Raw genomic sequence first — 22,620 nt, forward strand, 5'->3', positions numbered from 1 at the left:
GAAGAATTTCACAAAGGTGAAAAAAACAACAAAGCAAACATTGGCACACTTAAGAAGAATGAGCACTAAACTCACCAGCATATGTAAATAAATGGGCCTTTGGCAGCCATCTTGTTTGCAGTATCAATCCATACATTAAGCTGGAGGCACTTGAAAAAAGTTCTCCTTTATCATCTGTTCAAGAGCTCATATCACCCACTCTCATTGAAGGCAGCAAGCAGCTGGGTCTTTGTACATCTAATATAAGTGGTATTGTAGACAAAGCTGCACTAATTAAGTAATGTGGTCAGGAAGGCCCATGGATCAGCGCAACATAGGGCTACTGACACAAAGAACAGCATTCACCCAGATGTCACAATTCATTGAAGATATTTCCATACTTTCAGACTTCCAAACGGGATTCCATCCAAAAAGAGGCACGGAATCTGCCCTTGTTGCCATCTGGGATGACCTGAGGAACACAGATGACCAGAACAGGGTTGCTGCACTACCTCTCTTGGACCTCTCGGCTGCCTTTGACACGGTTGACCATGACACTCTGATACAAAGACTCTATGAGGCAGTAATAGAGGGGACTCTTCTAGACTGGATCACATCCTAGCTTTGCAACAGAACTAATATTATCCATACCCCCCTTTCTCATCCAAACCGTACTGCACAAAAGCAGGGTTTTCTCAAGGCTCTATCATCTCACCCATGCTTTTCAACATCTACATGAAGTCATTACTGGCACTGATCAATCAATTTCATCTCAGGTGCTATAACTATGCAGATCACACGCAAATACTCCTTCAGTTGAAATGTCCCAAATACATTGGAAAGTTGCCTATTTTCAGCTGTCTCAGAGCCATGGATCAATGGATGATGTGGAGTCATCTCAACTTGAATGCTTCCAAAATGGAAAACCTCACATGTGGCAATTGAAAAAATTATGACCTGCTCGCCGCCTACCTGATGATCTTGGAACACCTAAGGAATCAAAGTAAGAAAACTGGGTATGACCATGGACTCCAAACTATCAATGAATGCCATAGTGGCCAAATTAGCAAGACCAAGCTTTGGTATTATAGAAATTATATGGCAAATCTTCCCCCATTTGGGATTTCTACACAAGATTCAGGTTACAAACTCTCTAGTTCTGTCCAAGCTCAATTGAGCCAATAGCCTCTACCACGGATCACCTTTACCGACTATGAAAAGACTACAACAGATCCAGAGCTCAGCTGTCAGCCTACTCTTACATATAAAGTTACAAGTCCACATCTCCCCTGCCTTGAATGCCCTGCATTGGTTACTGGTTTCCATAAGATCCACGTTCAAGCTGCTTTGTATCAGCCACAAAGGAATACATGAAACGGGACTGCTCTTCATCAGGAATGAAATCACCAAACACATTCAACAAAGGAACCTCAGCTATAGATTAGCGCCTTGACTCAAAATCTCAACGTACAAGAAAAAACCATGAGTGGCACATCCTTCTCTGTTCAAGCAGCCAAACAATGGAACTCGTTACCCTCAACAAAAGATCCACGGATACACCTTCTCTTCAGAAAACTACTCAAGAATTGGCTCTTCCCCACATAACCACCATATGCAAACAGGAAAATACAGCATATACCTCTGTTTATAAGCATTTATTTGCACAATAGATATGTACCTATATGTGTGTATTGCTTTGTATAAACGTATTTAAATAATAATGTGTTTTAAATAGATATTCCTTAGTTCTGCTTAACAAATGTACACATTACTGATAATTACATTATTTTATGTGTTTAACATCTATATATGTGACTTCATAAATAAGGAAATCTTTTATCATAACTATCTACAATTGCTTCACAATTGAATGACAAAAAAGTATTTAAAGTAAAACAACACTTGAAAGCCAAAGTTTATTAAATGCATCTTTAACCCCTTGCATGCTGATGACGGCCCCCAGCTGTCATGCACTACAGTGCTCCTGTGCTGATGACGGCTGGGGGCCGTCATGACCACACCTGCGCTTGGAATGTCCAGCACAGGAGCAGAATCTTGGCAACATGGAAGGGGTTAATCTGCATATACTACCATCCTTATGCATATATATATATATATATTTATATACATATATATATATATATATATATATATATGACAGCAAACTCCTCCGACGAACAAAGAAGCAGGGGCCACAGCGGGGAATCTGGTGGAAGCTTTATTATTTGATTAAAGGCATAATGCATTTCGACCGCATATCGGTCTTCCTCAGATGCCACCAAACATATTCTGGAGACTTGCTGCTCGTTAAGAATGTCATTGCCGCACTCCTATTCGCTGGAATACGCCACACCCCCTCATTACTAACTGCTCACAACTTGTAGTTCGTAGGAACCACAAGACCCAGGATGCATTTCCCAGGTAAGTGCTGCATGGGGTGAGTTCATGTGGATTCATGTGTTATGCAGGCAAGGGAACGAAGCACACAATGTCAATATCCAGTGGATGAAATCATTAAAAACTTCCTCCAGCCCCCAAACGTTCCAGCCTCCAGGAACAACCAACAACCAGGCAGGGGTCAGGGAGACAGTGCATTCCTGATCCTCCGTGAAGTCACAGACCGTGTGGCAGCCGCTCTGGAGTCGAAAGTAAGGAGAGGCGGGTACCAGGCATCCAATCCCTTGGAGAAAACACGAACCGCCGAAGCAGAAACCAGAAGAGCCAGGACCACTTTGTAGAACGGGACCCCTGTAGCGCGTTTCTGGATACCGCGCAAATATATGACAGCAAACTCCTCCGACGAACAAAGAAGCAGGGGCCACAGCGGGGAATCTGGTGGAAGCTTTATTATTTGATTAAAGGCATAATGCATTTCGACCGCATATCGGTCTTCCTCAGATGCCACCAAACATATTCTGGAGACTTGCTGCTCGTTAAGAATGTCATTGCCGCACTCCTATTCGCTGGAATACGCCACACCCCCTCATTACTAACTGCTCACAACTTATAGTTCGTAGGAACCACAAGACCCAGGATGCATTTCCCAGGTAAGTGCTGCATGGGGTGAGTCCATGTGGATTCATGCGTTATGCAGGCAAGGGAACGAAGCACACAATGTCAATATCCAGTGGATGAAATCATTAAAAACTTCCTCCAGCCCCCAAACGTTCCAGCCTCCAGGAACAACCAACAACCAGGCAGGGGTCAAGGAGACAGTGCATTCCTGATCCTCCGTGAAGTCACAGACCGTGTGGCAGCCGCTCTGGAGTCGAAAGTAAGGAGAGACGGGTACCAGGCATCCAATCCCTTGGAGAAAACACGAACCGCCGAAGCAGAAACCAGAAGAGCCAGGACCACTTTGTAGAACGGGACCCCTGTAGCGCGTTTCTGGATACCGCGCAAATATATGACAGCAAACTCCTCCGACGAACAAAGAAGCAGGGGCCACAGCGGGGAATCTGGTGGAAGCTTTATTATTTGATTAAAGGCATAATGCATTTCGACCGCATATCGGTCTTCCTCAGATGCCACCAAACATATTCTGGAGACTTGCTGCTCGTGAAGAATGTCATTGCCGCACTCCTATTCGCTGGAATACGCCACACCCCCTCATTACTAACTGCTCACAACTTGTAGTTCGTAGGAACCACAAGACCCAGGATGCATTTCCCAGGTAAGTGCTGCATGGGGTGAGTCCATGTGGATTCATGCGTTATGCAGGCAAGGGAACGAAGCACACAATGTCAATATCCAGTGGATGAAATCATTAAAAACTTCCTCCAGCCCCCAAACGTTCCAGCCTCCAGGAACAACCAACAACCAGGCAGGGGTCAGGGAGACAGTGCATTCCTGATCCTCCGTGAAGTCACAGACCGTGTGGCAGCCGCTCTGGAGTCGAAAGTAAGGAGAGGCGGGTACCAGGCATCCAATCCCTTGGAGAAAACACGAACCGCCGAAGCAGAAACCAGAAGAGCCAGGACCACTTTGTAGAACGGGACCCCTGTAGTGCGTTTCTGGATACCGCGCAAATATGTGACAGCAAACTCCTCCGACAAACAAAGAAGCAGGGGCCACAGCGGGGAATCTATATATAACTTCCATGTACTTATGTATTGATATTATGTATTACTTTTCTTCTAAGTTAGCATATCCAATGCACTAGCCTATTTCTCACCCTACACCGCTCTCAATATACCATTTAGTTTATCTCTCTGACTCATCTCGAAACTCACTCTACTACTCTCAGATGCACTACCCTATTTCTCACCCTATACCTCTATCAATATACCCTCTACCTCCACTCTCTCATTCATCCTAAACCCCATACCACTACTATGAACCGTCTGTCTAATGTTGGTGTCAAGCACAAGGCGTGGCTATGGTTCGAGTCCTTCCTGAAAGACAGATCCTTTCAGGTATTCGACGGTGAATCAGTGTCCACCAGCAGACCATTAAGGTGCGGGGTCCCACAAGGCTCCTCTTTAAGCCCTGCGCTTTTTAACATTTATATGAGGCCACTGGCTGAGGTTGTTCGTCCGTATGGAGTTAAGATCATTTCCTATGCGGACGACACCCAGCTGGTGGTCTCACTGGCGCAGGAGGCCAACATGCCCATGAGCGGAGGACTCAGCAAGTGTCTTGAGGAGGTAAAGAGATGGATGTCCTCCTCTTCACTCAAGCTAAACGGGGACAAGACGGAGCTGATGCTTCTGAGCCCCGCAGACCCAAGCTCCCTCAATTCCCTGTGGCCACCCTGTCTGGGCACCCCCCAGCACCTAAGGACAACATCAGGAGTCTTGGGTGTGGTTGGACAGATCCCTGTCATTTGATATACAAGCTACTAAACTTTCGGCCACCTGCTTTGGCCTTCTTAGAATGCATAAAAATTCTTCATCTTTTACCCATGGAGGCTAAACAGGTGGCCATCCAGGGTCTGATCCAGTCCCGCCTGGACTTCAACAACGTCCTGCACCTCGCTGCACCAGACTATACACTGCGGAGACTTCAAACAGTGCAGAACTGTGCAGCCCGAACACTGCTCCAGCTCCCATGCCGGCAATCTATCAGAGCTGACTTGACCAGTCTTCACTGGCTGCCAGTCCGCCAAAGAATCCACTTCAAAGCTATGTGTATCGCTCACCAGGCTTTCTGGGACACAGGCCCTATGATCACCCGCGACCTAGTCTCTCACTACCATCCAAGCAGAAACCTCCGCTCAAACCAGACTTTTTTGGCTACCGCACCCAGAATAAAAAGAGCCAGATCAGGCGGTAGGACCTTTGCCCATAACGCTTCCAAGCTGTGGAACACCCTTCCTCTTCATCTGAGAGCTAACTCCAATCTCTCCTCATTCCGGAAACAGCTCAAGACATTTCTTTTTAACTCCCCACAGTAACTCCCTGCCCAACTTACCCTGCCTTTGCCTAAACATCTGTTGGTTCCTAGCGCTTGGACGCCCCCGGGCAGCAATCGCGCTCTATAAAACCACATACATACATACATGATCCCCAAAATCACCATTTCTAAACTATTCCCTACTCTACCACTTTACTATTCAGATCTCCCAAATAAGCCTTTCTAAACTCTTCCTTCAGACTGTTGCCGCTCCACCTCCCTTTTCCTCATCCCAAGCCTCCTCCTACTGCTGTGAGCTCCCAAAAAAATAATCAAAATTCTTCCCCCTTCACTCTACCAGACTAATGTGTCTATTACTCAATACTAATTTACAACTAATCCTTTATGGGTTCTAGAGTAGCGTGCTACTCGCCAAAAAAGTGCTTCAACACCTCATCAGGGGTAGCAAGCACTATATAAATGCAAATCTTTTCCCTTTTCGATCCTTCTCAATCCAAATAACTGACTAACCTATCCACCTCTCATATTATCTTCATATTTCACTATACTAATTCACCACTAATCCTTTATGAGTTCCGGAGTACCGTGCTACTTGCCGAAAAGTGCTTCAATACCCCGTCAGGGGGTAGCAAGCGCTATATAAATGCAAACCTTTTCTCCCTCTTCTATCCCTCCACTATCCTTCTCAAATCAAAAAAACTGACTAACATATCCACCACTCAAATTACTTTCATATTTCACTATACTAATTCAACACTAATCCTTTATGGGTCCCAGAGCAGTGTGCTACTTGCCAAAAAAGCGCTTTGACTCTTCATCAGGGGTAGTACTCGTTATGTAAACGCAATTACAATACAATAGGGATAGGGACTTGGGGACTTGAAGATTGGAAAAATATACAGCCTATCTTATTGACTGTTTTCAGTTTTAAACGTATGTGAAAAATAGTGTGACTCACCAGAGAGTTGGAGTTCCCAGAGTGGGGTACAACAAGCAGAAAACAAGATGTTCCGGTCTCACTAATTACATTGTTAGTCATTTGTTATCTGGTGTGCTGATTCTAGCTCTGGAGGGCACTTCTCCAAAAAGTATAGGTACATATTAGGGAGAGCGATAAAACCAAGTGTGCTGAATTTCTACTTCATCAGTAGCCTAGCAGCAGAAACAAGGAGCTGAGACACAAAAAACCTTATCAGAGGTCCAGTGTTGAATGCGTCTGTTGGGAACGTCAAGTTGTAGGACCTCTTATTACAATGGAGGGGATTGACAATATGTCAAACCAATGGTTGAGGTATGCTCGCTCAGGGAAACCAACGGTTTGCTGGGGGGATGTTTCAAGCCCATTCACTGAATATTGAACATTAGAGGTTGGCTTCACCAGGCCTAAATAGTGCCCGAGATAAAGAAAGGGGAATAATTGGTTCTTCTACCAGAGAAATATGGGCAAAATAGGGACTATGTTCGTGAAATCAGCAGTGCAGCGGGTAGATTATATGATCCTGGTAGCCGTATTGGCCATCTTTATATCTTACATCACATTTTCTGTGATTGTTTTATTTGGGGTTTTCATAATGCTCATACTTCTTCGCAGTCACTTCAGAGCACCTCCAGTAAGAATGAAATGGGGAGAAACTCATATGACTGGCTTGTGAGGTTAGAATTCATATGTGCATTATGGCATAAGTGGCTCATAGTGGTAATGAACAGCCGAGTCCTCGGCTCTCTGCCAAAACCTCCGGAAGTCTTCTTTGCCCACGAGATGGGCTGGTTTGAATTCTAGTGTGGGGAGCCTTGAGTGTAATGAGGTATCCCAATCTAGCCAGTTATATGAGTGGTTACTTGGGCAGTTCTCTCTTAGGCGTCTGATTGGCTCCCAGAGGCAAAGATCTGTGTGAGGTAGTCTGGTGCTTTGCAGTGCCTTATGAACTAGGCAAATAGTCTTGAAGTGGGATCCTTCTATGACTGGTAATCTGCTTAAGCACATCTGGCTCTAGTTCTTTCCTGGAAGATATCTAAAGATGATATGGGAGTACGAGGAAATTACTGGGCATACAGAGTGTACAAGTGGTATTGATCTGGCGTTCAATGCAGATTAATGTGTTTTAATTGAATTTGGTGCCATTGTACCAGCGATGTTAGCAAGTTACATTTTGGTACATGAGAACATAGGGGATGGTATGTAGGAATAAGATAATTATCTATGATTTTGAGGGGTTAGAGTGGTCAAATGGTACTATACATTTGGAGCACACTTACAGGCTATACATTGGTGCACATCCAGTTCGGGGAGCATGTTTGACTACAAAGCTGGCCAGAGTCTATAGGGCAAAATGACTGGGTTGACCAAGTGATTAGGTTTTCAAGATGTCTCTGGAGGGTTTTGAGGACAAGTGTGAAGTCTGGAAGGGTGTGGGACGCTCAGAGTTAGAAGAAAGACCATTTGACAGGAAGATGTTGGGCAATTTAAAGATATAAAACTTTGATAAGGTTCTGTCCAGGCTAGTCAATAAATCCTCAAGGATCAGTGTGATAGTATGACTTGTGTTAGTCACTGGTGAATCCCATGTTTATTCTGAAAAGGGTTGACGTAGCTTCTGGAGACAAGTATGTTTTGTGAGATAATGTTAACTTCAGAATCTAACAGTGCGCTGGAGTTTTAGGCTTTTTCGATGGGGTGTGGTTGAGAACATCCCATAGGTGGGAACCCAATGAACTGAAGGGTAGCGGGGTCAGTAAACACAATTTCCACCCTGGCAGAACAGTTTTGTCACATCATTCAGTATCTCTGTATCTTAGTAAACGTGACACCCTGGTGTACAACTTGAATTATCAAAAGTTGTGAGTCACTTGCTGACTGCTTGATGTCACTGTTGAGTCAACGGCAGCACACCCATCGGTTCTAGTACCTGTAGAAACTCTACCAGCTTTGAGTCCCGAGGCTACAGTATTATCTGGCAGCACCACATGTACAACAACACAACGTGGCACGGTTAGTACAGGACGCAGGATCCAGCAATCCCTGAAACCGGTTTAACCACATTTTTCAAGAGTCTCCTTTGAGAAGGAAGTATAGCGTTGAATAGTTTGGGATTGCAACATCTGTGGTATTTTCCCTGCCTTCTTCAATGGACAGACAATATAAGAAGCACTCTGCTGCAGTTCCAAACAAGAACATCGACAGCACAGATAAACATACAGTCACTGGGCGCAGAGAAAACAGGCAAGGCCAGACACAAGGAGGCAGAAGGCAACACTGATCCAGAAAATGGGATCAACCTCATTGTTTGCAGCTCTGTTCGTCCTCTTCCTGGGTAAGATTTTTTTGTAACAAATGTAGCCCTGTTGATTGTCTTCGCAATTTTGAAAATCCAAGGCCTTCTTAAGCCAAGCATAGAGAAAAAAATTTGGGAAACGTGATCCAATTATTTAACAGTAGGTATATTTTGAAAATATTTGGAATGAGTGTTCACTTTGATATCAGACAAAGGCCAACATCTCTACATCATTATTATGACATCTAAATAGCCCAGAACTTTGGCCTGGGAGATTATAAGCTGTAGGCTCAGCCCAGAATCAGAATATTCATTTACGAGCTGCCTGGAAGGCCTGTTGGTGCCTGTTGAAATCCTTTCAAAAGGAAAAGCAGGCGATCAGCCAGACTGCTAGGGTAATACCTTTCTTATTATCCTGAAAGCAACCGGGCACGCGTTCTGCATGTTGTGATCCTATGAGGTGGCTCGTGCACCTAGCTCTCCAAGACTTCCGCCTTGAAGCTTCCAAGTCACGGAGCCTGGGTTGCATTTCATAACGAGATTTTGGAAGGATTTCTGAGTCCCTGGCCAGGGGAAGGTTGCATTTGGCTAGGAATATGGCAAATGTGGCCGAAAAGGCTGTGTATGTGGTTGTGACCAACATAAATTATCAGTTGCACCGACCAGACCAGATACCTTGAGGGACAGCAGACTTTCCTATGCTCATTCGATTTGGACTGATCACGGCAAGCATATGTTTTAGGGCGACTCTTGCCTTTATTTAGAGTTTGGCACATGGGATACTCCGACAAAACGTGACAGATACCCCATCCACCGTATTGCAAGTGCCATAGGATAAACTGCTCTCGTAATATGGCCATATAACACCAGGACCAGTGCCTGTCAATTGAACTTTGACGATGCCCCCTGGGCGGATACCATAACTGTTTGTACTTACCTCGGAGCCCGAGCAACCTTGGCCGATGCCCAGTGGAGCTGTCCTATGCAGCTATAGAGGAGTTTTGGCTCTGGTTAACCTCTTCGGCCGACACCTACCCAGCCGGACATCTGACATTGTTCTCCTTGTCGCCCAGTTGTGTTTCCTTCCCTCCCACGCATCTTATGTTTTTGTTTTCTCCTATGTCCTTACTTGAAACCTATAATTGATGTAACTATGTAACCTGTAACACTCTGATCCTCATGTAAAGCGCTCGGATACCTCCGGGTCTAGCCAGCGCTATATAAAACTTCGCAAATAAATAAATAAAATAATATGGCAGACAGGACATCTAACACATTTGTGACGAAGTATCCCATCTGCCTAACTCTAGGCCTTCTGTCTAAAGGAGGCCAATGAATTTCCATAGTGGCCTATACGCTGCTGTCTGTTAATTTGGTTATCTCATCAGTGCTTTTCATGGCATGTTTGTGATGTCCTAATTTTACACAGTCATTATTGTATGGCCTAGTTAGGTTTGTAAGGCAATTGTATAATATAAATAATTTCAGGCGTTTTTGTTGACTTTTTAGACTTTATAGAGCTTGAAGAATTCTATATTTATTTATAAGGTTAGTTTGCTGCCATGTGTTGGGTTGTTGTGGCGATACAGACTTTTCTATAAATTATAGAGTTTCTGTTTGTATTTTGATTTAGTTGCAGCATTTTATGGCAATTTTAAGCTGTGAAGGAGTAAATTAAAGATAGCATTAACCCTCAGTGAATATGTAGAACAGTGATATGTTATCCACAACTTTCAAACATGTTATTTCACGCAACCGGACTCCACGTGTTCATATTACGATTTAACACATGAAGATTGGATTTCCTATTGAAAATGTGTTTTTGAAAACTACTAGGAATGAAAAATAGAGAAAAAAGATGAGTTAATCCCCATTTTGTGTGAAGCGACAGCATTCCAGCATTGATATGAGAAAACCTAAAAGGGGCGCATTCATAAAAAAAGAACTGCAGTATAATATAATATCATATCGTATCCTTTCATAGCAGATATATCATATATCATATTACATATAATATCATATATATCGTATAACCATATCATATATCATATATGATGTATCATATCATATAGCATATCAGCATAGCATACAAATTGAAAATGTAAATGCTATAGAAAGGCAGAAGAGCACAGTAGTGATATCTATAGCACGTTTAGCTGACAATCTAAACAGAGGACCCTTCGCGACCGTGACGTCAGACATCGGGTTGTGATTCTTTTTTCATTTAAAGAAGGTCCAGTTTAATGACCAGGCTTAAGTTTCCAAATGGATACTTTCAGGTTTTAGCAAAGATCCTGTTCTCAAGAACCATGAAAGAGAGAGCGAGCGTACCCCGAGCGACCATGAATTTTTTTGCTTCATAATCGTCCTAGTAGCGCTGTCAAAAATGGTTGAATGAGCTGGTGTGCACTCCGTTTTTGCAATAAATGTCGGGAAGAGCTGTCGGTTGCTTTGATCCTGATAGCTGAAAAAGGCTATACACACTTTATATTTCCCGCGCTGGATAGATGCCAAAGCATGCTGTAACTGGAGAGCAGAACTCAGTGCACGCCGCATCTTCCTTGAAATCAGCAAGTAAGGAGATACGCACTTACGTAACACGTGGGCCTGCAGCACCATGCGCGTGACAGCATCTCGATTCCCTGAGTTGTGTCCTAGATTACTTAATTCTTCCGGGATGATTCGCCCTCACCCCTCCTCGCCAGGTACATTCCATCTACTTCCGGTCCTGACTCACTCCACTTTTCCCTCTCACCGACGCCTGCACGTTCATAGTTCACTCTTGTCAGTGTCATGTGTAGATCCTGTGCACGTGCCTTACCTTTGGTCCAGATTCATTAGTAAGCACTTCCTGTGTTTTGGAAAGCTGCCGCTCATTCTTAATGGCTGGTTACAGGTGCCCTGGAAATGCCCAGTAACAAGCACAGAACACAAACTATATCTTGTTACTTTTTATAATATTCTGAAGGTAATTCCGGAAAGATTTGACTCAACAGTTCTACTTTTTGAATCCTTCCTTTAATGTATGCGAACCAGAAAGAAGCAATAATCCCCACAAGTTTTTAGCAGGTTTGGACTAGATTATAGGGCAATCTGGTAGGACTGGTCTGTCAGATTAGTGTGTGGGCCAGTTTTTAGGTGTTTGTGGGCCTTATTTATGGTTTATTGGACCACTTCTTACTGCTGATTGTATTCCTTTAACGACAAACATTGCCTGCAGCAAGCACACATCCATGCAGTCTTCCGTACCTGCAAAACACCTATATATAGCTTATCTTTCCAAATTCAAAACGGCCCCAGTTTGAAAATGTGGGTCACTGTTTAGCCATCTGATTCACTAACGGGTGACAATTCTAATTGGGTGCCTGGGCCTATTTTCTGACCCAGTACGACCCGGTGCACCAGGTATTGAGGAGACGTTTGTTTTCGGTGATATTAAGTTCCGGAACTCTGAGGGACAAGAGTTGATGCCCTATAGTCCCCTGTGTAGTGAGGAGTAATCGGTATGTCTGCACTGGTTCTCACAAGTAAACCTGTATTTCCAGACATTTCATCATGGAAACAGTCCTCAATGTATGTAATGATCGGGGTGGGGGGGGGGGGGGGCTGTCCTCATTTAAAAAAAACACCAGATATACCAGGCGCAGTAACACCTCTCCATTTGTGTCTGTGGTGTTTTATTTTCTTTTACAAAGTGGGATTACTGGGCCATTGTTGAAGGACAAAGGTGACATGTGAGTTGGAGACCTATTACCAGTGCGGGGCACCAAACATGGTGGTTCAGACACAGGACTGTTCTCTTGAAATGTGGATGTATCTTTAGTTGGTCTACGCGCATGTGATAAAGTGGATCCTACTGCCCACCTTTAACTGCTTCTCTTGTCATTATTCTGCAGGCAACAGCCATGCGAACTCGCTCCGCTCATTGCCCAGCACCATGATCCCTGACATCATGACCTTTGACTCCAGTCTCAACAACGTGAACCGTAACAACGGTAAGTGCTGCTGCCCACCTATAATAAACAGAGCAGTTCAACATAGGCAAAGAAGGTGGTAAGCGTTTACCTTTTGTGCTTCTTGTACATGAAGGCCAGGAGCAATCAGGATAGATCTGAAAGTTCCCTCAACACAAGACAAAGGGCCTGATTTAGACTATGGAGTTTGTATTGCACTCATTTTTGGCAACAGAGTAAAATACTCTATCGCCCTGACAGAGTAACTATCCTACCAACTTAGAGTTAAGCCTTGAAGGAAACTGCCGTCACAGCGGTTCCTGTAAATGAGGTAAACATTTGACAGACTCTGACATCTATCCAATCTTTAAGAACTTTGATTTGGTCAATGGTTGCTTCCATCCATTCTAATTGTGATCAAATTAGCTCCCAGCCTGATGCTTCTGGTGCTGTGTTAAATATGGCAATGGCAGATCAAAATATATGTATCTAAAATAAAGCCTGAGCAAGGCATGCCGCGGTCATGCAGATATGTTTCAACCCAGCGTAGCATGATTCTCATCAAGACCGGTTTCTCCTACTTATCATACGCACAATCACATCTCTGATCTGTAAAACTCTCTGCTGCAAACATTAATAAGTTCAATATATGGTACCAGAATTTTTCAGATGGTTACACGCTGTGCCTTTGATTTTACATTATGGCTTTGGTCTTGTTGTAAAGTAGTTACTTGCTACAAACAGCAGCGCACATTTGTCAGCAGCAGCTTCTCAATTCCTGGGAGAGGCTTTACACTAGAGACTCACAGCTCCATTCACTGCTCTCGCCACCAAAGTCCTACTGAAGGCAGCACTACCCGGCTGACCCTCTGTCAAGCTCTTGACACAGTGCACACCAGCCACGTTGTCTTTGCCAGTGCTTGTTAGTTCTTAGGCCTTTTTCCCGTTTTAGCACTGTAATTTGAACATCACTCAGTGTGCGGGGACAGAAGATTTCCCCAGGCACTAGGCCTTGCAGTGTTCCTACTCAGCTAAACTGACTATCAAACAGCAAATGATTTTAAACTACCATAATATTACAGCCTACTGCACAGGAGAGGCTAGCACCTACTCAAAATACCTACTCTTAACATAAAAAGGACATACATTTTCGTCTTTCTATCATGGCCACGATATTCCTGCTTCCCACAGTTCACTGTCCCCATCACAGCATTCCCTAACATATGAGGGACTATTAAACCTCTCTTGCCATTGGTCAGCATGTCCACCAATGCTTAATTTGTTAAAAATAGATCAAGGATCCTCAGTTTTTTCTCAAGAGCACGCCAAAGCTCGCTATCATTTACTCCACCTCTTTCCTCTTTCTTTCATCAACCTAGACTTGCTATCTCTTTATTTCACTCTTAATTACTCCCATCGTCAAAGTTTTATTATATTTTGCTTCCTCCTTCTTTCTGCTTTTCTCTTTCCAGCTCTGGCTCAAAGTCTGATGATGAAAAAATAAGTCTTGTTACTCAAAAAATGAGTGCTGGTGGCCACCACCTGTGTCTTCCAGCCCAAATTAAAGAACAGATCACCGCACACACTCAAATGAGTGCAAAATGCTGTTATAGTAATAAGAAAGTAAATGTCTGGCTCATTAGTGGGCTGAAGAGACATTTTTTGTATGTGTCTGTAAATGTCACTTTAGACTCAATAACACATTTCCTTCTTCCTTTGTGTAGTCTGCGGCAGATCCAGAGGTCAGAGCCGGATCGTTGGTGGACAAGATGCCCGCAGCCGCGAGTGGCCCTGGCAAGTCAGCATCCGCATGTCGGACCGTGATATTTGTGGAGGTGTCCTCATAGCGGATAAATGGGTGCTGTCCGCTGCTCACTGCCTCAGACGGTAAGTGTCCGTGCTCCCTCTTCATATCCTATCACGTTTGGAATCTCATGAAGGCAAAAAGGGGATTGGTGGTATGGTCAGAAATTGTTGCGCCTAAGTCAACAACAGCTCCATATATGAACTTTGCAATGCCCAATAATGTTCCTATAGCTCTGTCTACTGTACTGAAGAGGCACATATGTGAGTGACTTTACTCCAAAGAAAATGCAAGTGTCATGTAAACACTCATGCCATTCACTGCATTTGACAGAATGTTCTCCCCTCAAGCACCATCCATAGAATTCAGGCAGCAGTACAATGCATCAGTCGTGGCAGCCATTGTTCACAAAGTTACTTGGCTTCCAGCTGTTTGTAGCCACGGATGTTTCAACACAGAAAATCATGCCTTAACATTGGCCTTCTGCAGGTCCCATTTGAAAACAACTCCCAACAAGTTATGTACTGAGATTTAATTGTGCTGCACCAATTTACCATTGTCTGCATTGGTTTTGCAGTGGAAAGTGCATTCAGCAGCAATGCATTGTGAATTCAATATGGTGTGAGAGTATTTTTTTAAAGGGGCAATACAGCATAGAGAAATAAATCGCTTTTCCCAATCCTACATTTCTAGAGAAAAAAATCGCTTTTCCCAAGCCTACATTTCTAACAATCAACAACGATAAGCATTGGAGAATGTTCCTTTGCTTGAGGATGTCCACTTTGATTTTGAGAACTATTGTGACATCGTTCACAGAATGGTCCCTTCAGTGTAGGAGATAGCGTGCAGCATCATTGCCACAATTCAGGCCACCAGTATTTAAGGTCAGTCCTTGCCTTTCTCAAGTTTCTGCTCTAAATGTTCCCGTTACACGTTTTTATGGTCTAATTTCTCATTCAAATATCATGCCATGAAATGTTTTGAATGGAAAACATAATAAATCTATTTATAGACTATGATAAGCCTTAAATCTATGAATGGGAAATATTTGGCTTCAGTAAACCCCTAGGATCCAGAAGCAAACACCTTCGGTCCAGTTAGTGGTACAGCACAGCATATCGGCAGACGCACAGTTTTGTGAGAAGCTGCTAGAAATGTTCTTATTCACACAACCTCAGAGGCATGCGAGGGTCCTCGACTCTGGGACACTCCAAAGGGGCCAGCCACCCTGCTCCATGGGCCTGCAAGGGACTACTTTACACCCTTGCGTACAGTGAGACACCTGTGTGGGTGGGAGAAAGCATTGCAGCTTAGCTTCCTTCCCTCACTATGTTGGATTAGGTTATGAATTTCAGTGAAACTATGTGACCCATACTAGTAATTACTCCTCTCTAGTACTCTGTCCGGGTCAACACACCACAAAGGGAAGGGGTTGCAGGGGTGAGGACGCAGAGTTTATGCATCACAATGTTAGATAGGAAGGAGGTTCAGGAGAAAAGAAAAACAACAACAAAAAACCTTTTTTCAGGGCAACAGTCGAAATAAACACAATAGTTGCCCAGAACTATTGATGAAGGCAAAAAGTACAAATGTGGTTAGAGTGTTTAACATATCTGTTGTTCTCTTTCAGGGCGCGTCCCGAACATATCTCGGTGGTCCTCGGGACCTTGCAGCTATCCGGCAGCAATCCCCACGCAGTGATCTCGAAGGTGAAGACCATCAGACAGCACCCCAACTACGATTTCCAGAGTAGATCCCCTGGAGACCTTGCTCTCGTGGAGCTGCAGACCCCTGTGAACTTCACCGACTACATCATGCCCGTTTGCCTCCCTGACTCGCCGGTCCACTTCCCCACTGGGATGGTCTGCTGGGTCACCGGCTGGGGGTACATCTCTTCTCAAGGTAAGGGGATCTGGCCATGGAAGACCCTCCAGAGCATGCACCATTGTTATCTTCTGTATTTTAGCAGAACCCTACTGTGCAGTTTCTCATGGCAAGTAAGGGAGGTGTATGACATTACCACGCCTTACTTCACCACGCACATCTTTACATCGCTGATTTTGCAACGCATACCACTACCACGCATTTACATTCACTCACATTAGAAACACCTTCCCCACGCATTCCACTACCATGCATACTTTTACCATGCTTGCTGTTCCTGAAAAATCCTGTCACAGTATTACCCTGCCACCTTCTGTTGAAAAAATTATACATTAATTGCCTTTGTTGTTTACAGGTTTGGTGCTCTTTGAACATTTTATAATGTTTGGGTGGGATGGGTGACCTCCCAAACCCCCTTTTTAAATTACCCTCAAATGGGTGGTTTTGTGGGTGGTTTTGTCTTTTGTCGTAAAGACTTGCATGCCAACAGTCTTACGATGTAAAAAATGAGTGTAAAATATAAGACGAAGTAAAAACTTTATGGTGAAGGCTGTTTACCGCAAGGGGTAGGTTAGCAGTATCGTAAAGAAATGTATGTCATGGCACCAAAAACTATGAGAGATAGGAGCCAGCGGCGGTCCCTCCTGAATAAAATCTCCACTGGTGCACACTTGGTTGTGTGATATAGTTGTCAGGCATGAAACCAGGAGACGTGGGGGCATATTTAAAAAGCCTCTAACACCATCGGAGCGTCACTTTTTCTAACGCTCTGGTGGTGCTGCACTCTACCTTATGTTTACAAGGTGGCATTAGGCCACTTAACGTAGCTTGTAAATATGTCCCTTACTGCAGCAGTCCACTGCAGCTAAGGGGCGGGCAGTGGTGGTTGCTGCGGGTGCTCCACTGGAACACCCATTGCTTTTTAATGCTGCCCCAGATTTACAAGGATGGGGCAGAGCCAAAAACTAAGGCCAGGTAAAATCTGGTTTTAGGATGGCGATACGAGGAGAAAATATTAATTTCATATTTTGCTCTTTCTATCTGTGCTGCATTCTGCAGCACAAATAGAAAGAGCAAATTGCCTTTAAAGATTGTTTATGTGCAGGATGGTGTCCCTTCCTGCACATAAACAATAGCCACTGCAGCGCAGGTACCCTTGAAACATAGCGCAAGGGTACCTGCACTGGCACTAGGCAGCATTTTTAGCTCCAGCGCTAGAGGAAGTTCAGGGGTGTGCTGATTTTTGTAAATACAACACATGCCTTTGTTTTGAAAATGTCGAGGCGCGGCTTTGCAAAATTTGGCATTACACCACGCACCACCATTTTCTTGTAAATATGCCCCATGGTTTCTTATGCCTGTTTCCTCAACTCACCAAATTGTGTGATCCTGTAAAAATCTGGTAATCCACTTAAGGACAATTTTCCTCAACTGCCAGAATTATTGCTCAGAAACTGGTTACTCCTTAATATTAGGCATAGTAAAAAAAAATCTGTATGTAAATAAATGCACACCATATAAATTACTTAATTTCACGTGTGATCACAGTAGTCATCGTACATTAAGATTTTTATTTGACATTTGAACCAAAACTGCTGCCATTCCCGAAATTTACCGTCACTTTTTGAAACTGAACAGCCCTCAAAACTTCCTCCAAATTTGATTGCATAGTGTTCTGTGGGCTAACGGTGTATGTGAGTAATGTCATTTTAAATATGGAGCATACATTTCAAATTTGACGTAGATTCTATTAGTTGGGACAAAAATAGCATAATTTTCAAGTTTCTCCAGACAAAAAGGGTGGATTCTGGGGAAAACCTGGCAGCAGCAAAGATGAAACAAAATAGCAGCATTTTGATAAACTTTTCTCTTCTCTCTAAATAAGGAAGAAACACAATAACGTCATGCCAAATTCAGTAAATATGAATTACTAGCATGATTCAGATACCCAAAGCATCATTAAAACAAGGAAATCAATGACTATGCACAGCAGGGCTGGCAAAGGGGGGGGGGGGAATACTAAAAGTCAGCGTGAAAATGGGGATGTTAGAAGATGGCTGCTTAAGAAAGAAAAGTGAGGCCTGAAGGGCATTTAGTACAAAAGGAAAGGGGGTGAGTGAGACATGAAGAGCTTATAAAAGAGTAGCATTGTTGAGAGAAGCCTAACATTTGCCTATTTTGTACATTGCAGAGGCACTCCCTTCCCCTGGTATCCTGCAGAAGGCCAAGCTGCCCCTCATTGATGCCGAAACATGTGATGAGCTCTACCACATCAAGAATGACTTGTTGAATGAAAACACCAGCCTGGTGAAAGAGGATAAGATATGTGCCGGATATGTGGAAGGGGGTAAAGATGGCTGCAAGGTGAGTTAAATCATTAACTAAGCTTCCAGGTTGAAAAGTGAAAACTCCAATTTGCTTGCGTATTGTGTAACTGGTTTTATGGGATTTTTCTTGGATGAATCAGTTGGGAAGCTAGATAGTGAGTTTCCAAGAACCACTACACTATATATAGCGCCTAGAGCAAATGTTTTCAACATTTCATGGGGCAAAAGCAATCACCACAAGTCTTTATCCTATTGTTTTCAATTTTTAGCTCCATGGGAGAAGACACTCTAATACATATTAGAATGATGTATCCGATCAGCTTTATTGGCCCCATTCTTCTTTACCCTCTTCATTGTGGCAGAAACCATGATTTATGGTTGTCCCACAATATTGACTACAATAATATCGACATTCAACAATGTTTATTTCACAGTATTACTGCCACTACATTATCAATGTAGCTATAGAAAGGAACTGTAAATGTACATATTTTAACGCCACATTTAAGCACCTTAGTGATAAAACTTCAGATTATATGATAGGATTTTTAAAATCTGTCACCTGCCTCTGAATTGAAGATGTATAGGTATATATGTTTGAGTACCTTTTCTTCTCACTTTTAATTTTTATTATCCTCCAATGTTTGTGCTTTAAGGAGTGGGGTGTTTTTGGTTGTTCTACAAAGAGATCTTGCTCTATTAAATGTGAAAACACCAAGAACATGTACTTTTTAAGTCGTTTATAGGTGGGTTTAAGAGTGAGGTTGTGTGAAACTCACTTGTAAACTTGTACATTGGGGGTACTTGGCAGTCCAAAGGTTTTCTATGATTTTCGCATCATATGACCTATTGATCGCTGGTTTAGATGCAACATAGCCTTTATGAAGCATGAATTGTTGAAAAATTGATAGCAGTCCCCCTGACTGGAATTATGTGTCCCACAGGAGGTGTTCTTATGTCTGTGACTACCAGAGCCATCACCACTGAAGGTTTCTTGAAAGTCTATACATAAATACAAATTGCTTGTTGGATGTGGTGTCTGCCCTCCTGACATGAGTAGAGCCCAACTGGCAGGGCATTGTGGCAAGAGGCTTTCCATGACTGTCAGTAATTTGCCTTCTCTGTAGAACAGCTGGTACAGTTGATGTCTGTTGAGTGTCACTTGGCCCTCAGAGTTACCCAGCAGTAGAACATAGGATTGGGTGACTTTGAATTGAAAACTAAATGACATGAACATTTCTCACATTAATCTCTCAGTGAGTTGAACCGCATTGTTAACATATGTCAGCTTACGCAGGTCATGGTTCAAGTCTCAGCGTGGCCAGCTCTTTTTTACATTAGTCTGTGATTGGTAAACCGAGTATCGTTACAATGGGTAGTAGTCACACCTGATATTTAGAACTGTTAGAAAAAGTGGACAGGCAGTAAGTGCAGCTGTGAAAACACGTTCAAATTATTACAAATTAATTTGGACTTTGCGGAGGCATCCTCCATTTTATGTGCAAAGCTAATAAAGAAATGTAATTGTTGTTGTAAAACTAAGGCTCCCGACCAAAACGTTAACCACTCCCTAAAACACATTGGCACTGTAAAAATGATGATGCCATATAAGCTAAATTCAAAATCCATACTCTGAATCATGGACCTAACAGTCCATCTCATTGTACAGCAGTTATTTCGTCAGTTATGACATCATGGACAACAACAGATTTATCAGCTGAGACTTTCCATGTGTGCCTTGGATGTGAAACGTGTTGATTTGAGTAGTGTCCTTGTGGTTGTAATTACAGAGGGGCTTGGGGCGGGCATATCTGCAAACGTAAAGTTCTGAAACAGTAGCATGACTTCCTTTATCCTTTTCAGGGGGACTCTGGTGGTCCACTGGTCTGCCAACAGGATGGGACCTGGCTGCTGGCAGGAATCTCGAGCTTCGGGGATGGCTGTGCATTGGCAAACCGCCCAGGCGTATACACCAGGATCCCTGCTTACATCGACTGGATCAAGCAGATGGTGCCGGAGATCAATAGCACCACGCTGAACCTCAAAATCACAGCCACTAGCCTTGTGCATCAGAATTTTGGAAGAGTTGCCAAAGTGAGCTCTGATGCCCACCTCCCCACCGTCAGCCTGACCCTGGTTACCATAGCCAGTATGCTCCTGAGAAAACTTAGTGACATTTAAAATGTCAACTTATCATCCATAACCAACATCAACTCCGCCCAATCCCGCCTGATAAATGAGGCAACCAAGGGGCGATCCTCTTAGTATAAACCGATTGTACATTCACAGGCTATAACACAATGAAGGAACCCTACCACTGTGAATGAAACGAAACAGACATACATGTATGTATGATGGACTCCAGGCCAATGTTACATGAAGAATGTGGTATAAAGTATGGGGCGCTCTTCAGAACGTTCCTCTTACGTGTGTATTGTGTGGGACACTATTTGAAATGTGAAATAGAGTGATATTTATTTATTATTACATTATTTATTCTTATGATTATTTGCACACCGCAGGATCTCAGTGTAGACACTAGATTACCCCAGGAGACTTCAGTAAGAAGATCCAAAAATATGATGACAATATGGAGAAAAGGAGCTGCTCCCAAGTATGAAATTACTGTGGGTAGACTCCATAGCAGACAGCTGGCAGAGAGCCAACATGGCCTCTTATGGCTCCTATGGATTAGAGATTCAAATCTGATTCGAAGTGGGTAGAGTACATGTAGAAAAGGACATATGGATTTGCCCAGCTGCCTTCTGGAACTGTAATCGCTAATGGATACATACCTGCATTGGGGACGTCAGTGGTGAGGTGTCAGACCAGGAAATGCTGTCACAGGAAGTGATGCGCATCAAAGAATGTCACAGCTCAAAGGATGTAGAGACACTCAGATCGGAGACATATCCTTGTTATAGGAGTTGGAACCAGAACTCCTACACTCCTTTCTAGATTAGAACTAGTTTCTCTTGCAAATTTACGTTGAATTGAAACACCCTACTTTTTTTGACACGTTGAGTAGAATCTATAGAAATTCTATGAACACCCCATTAAAACAGCCCACTGCTCACTTCTCTTCCAAAACATATTTGCTGTGAAATCTGTGCAAAAATGCAATATAACCTATATTAGTCTGTAATGTCTGGCCTCTGGGTCAGTTCATGTTATTTAAAATATTTATTTTGTACATTTTTCTAGGGTGCTTCTGAGAATGAAATAAACCCATCATGTTATTTACTATATGCTGTTAATAATAAAATACTTTGATGACAATACGCATGTTACAGTACATCTGGCAAAGTGTTTTATTTTTCGGGGGAAGGGATGAGTTAAGATACATTCTGCATGAAGTGTATTAAGAAACATTGATTTCTGGCTGAGATAAAAAATAAAATTATACAAAAACTGTCCGCGGTCCTAAAAACGAGACTGGACAGGACTTGCTCTGTTTTAAGTAGCTGATCTTAATGTATTTAATGGTTAACTGGTTGTGTATATATTATATATAGTAATAAAACGTGAAATCCTAATACTTAAAAATGCTAAATCAAAACATAAATTGAAATATCCGGTTAGAAAAATGAAAATCGAACTTTAAAATATTGAAGGATTTTATTTCCCATCACTCTATTGGAAACATAACAGTCACGCGTAAATTATGCCAAAGGTAGGATTTTAAATTGAACACCACTCTTTTGCACTAAATAATTTTGGTGGCCACACAGAAAAAAATAATTTAAAATGATACTTCAACTAAGAGTGGAATATAGTTAATCAATGGTTCCCTTGAACCAATTTTGCTTCTTTTTAAACATATTTATTGGTACATTGGCGGTGCTGGAAGCAAAAGAAACAAGCAATGGCCTTGGCCTTGGCCTGGCATTGGCGCCTGAACTTGAGCTGGCAGAGAGGGGAAGTATGTATTGCGCAGATGTGCACACTGCAAGAGCAGAACGTTGTCACTCACACTCTTGTAAGCCAATGGCTGACGTGGGCTGACCCTGTGCCCCTTGCTTTATGCTGTGGTGGGTGAAAGCAAA

The 22,620-nt window shown here is 43.1% G+C and overlaps 1 protein-coding gene across 1 annotated transcript; it reads left to right on the plus strand.

Annotated features, from left to right (window-relative positions):
* Nucleotides 1–8,510: 8,510 nt before the first annotated feature.
* LOC144768715 (serine protease 27-like) lies at nt 8,511–21,861 on the plus strand. Its single transcript, XM_078652585.1, has 6 exons — nt 8,511–8,645; nt 12,503–12,601; nt 14,284–14,446; nt 15,994–16,265; nt 18,439–18,611; nt 20,438–21,861. Exons 1-6 carry the CDS (start codon nt 8,600–8,602, stop codon nt 20,753–20,755), a joined length of 1,071 nt encoding a protein of 356 aa, XP_078508711.1. The 5' UTR covers nt 8,511–8,599; the 3' UTR covers nt 20,756–21,861.
* Nucleotides 21,862–22,620: the final 759 nt, after the last annotated feature.

This window comes from Lissotriton helveticus, chromosome 7 (assembly GCF_964261635.1).
Source record: "Lissotriton helveticus chromosome 7, aLisHel1.1, whole genome shotgun sequence".
NCBI classification, from domain to species: domain Eukaryota; kingdom Metazoa; phylum Chordata; class Amphibia; order Caudata; family Salamandridae; genus Lissotriton; species Lissotriton helveticus.

Coding starts and splice junctions, on each gene's coding strand:
- LOC144768715 (XM_078652585.1), top strand. CDS start 8,600: ATGGGATCAACCTCATTGTTTGCAGCTCTGTTCGTCCTCTTCCTGG. Junction 14,447..15,993: donor GCTGCTCACTGCCTCAGACG/GTAAGTGTCCGT, acceptor GTTCTCTTTCAG/GGCGCGTCCCGAACATATCT. Junction 18,612..20,437: donor GGGGTAAAGATGGCTGCAAG/GTGAGTTAAATC, acceptor TATCCTTTTCAG/GGGGACTCTGGTGGTCCACT.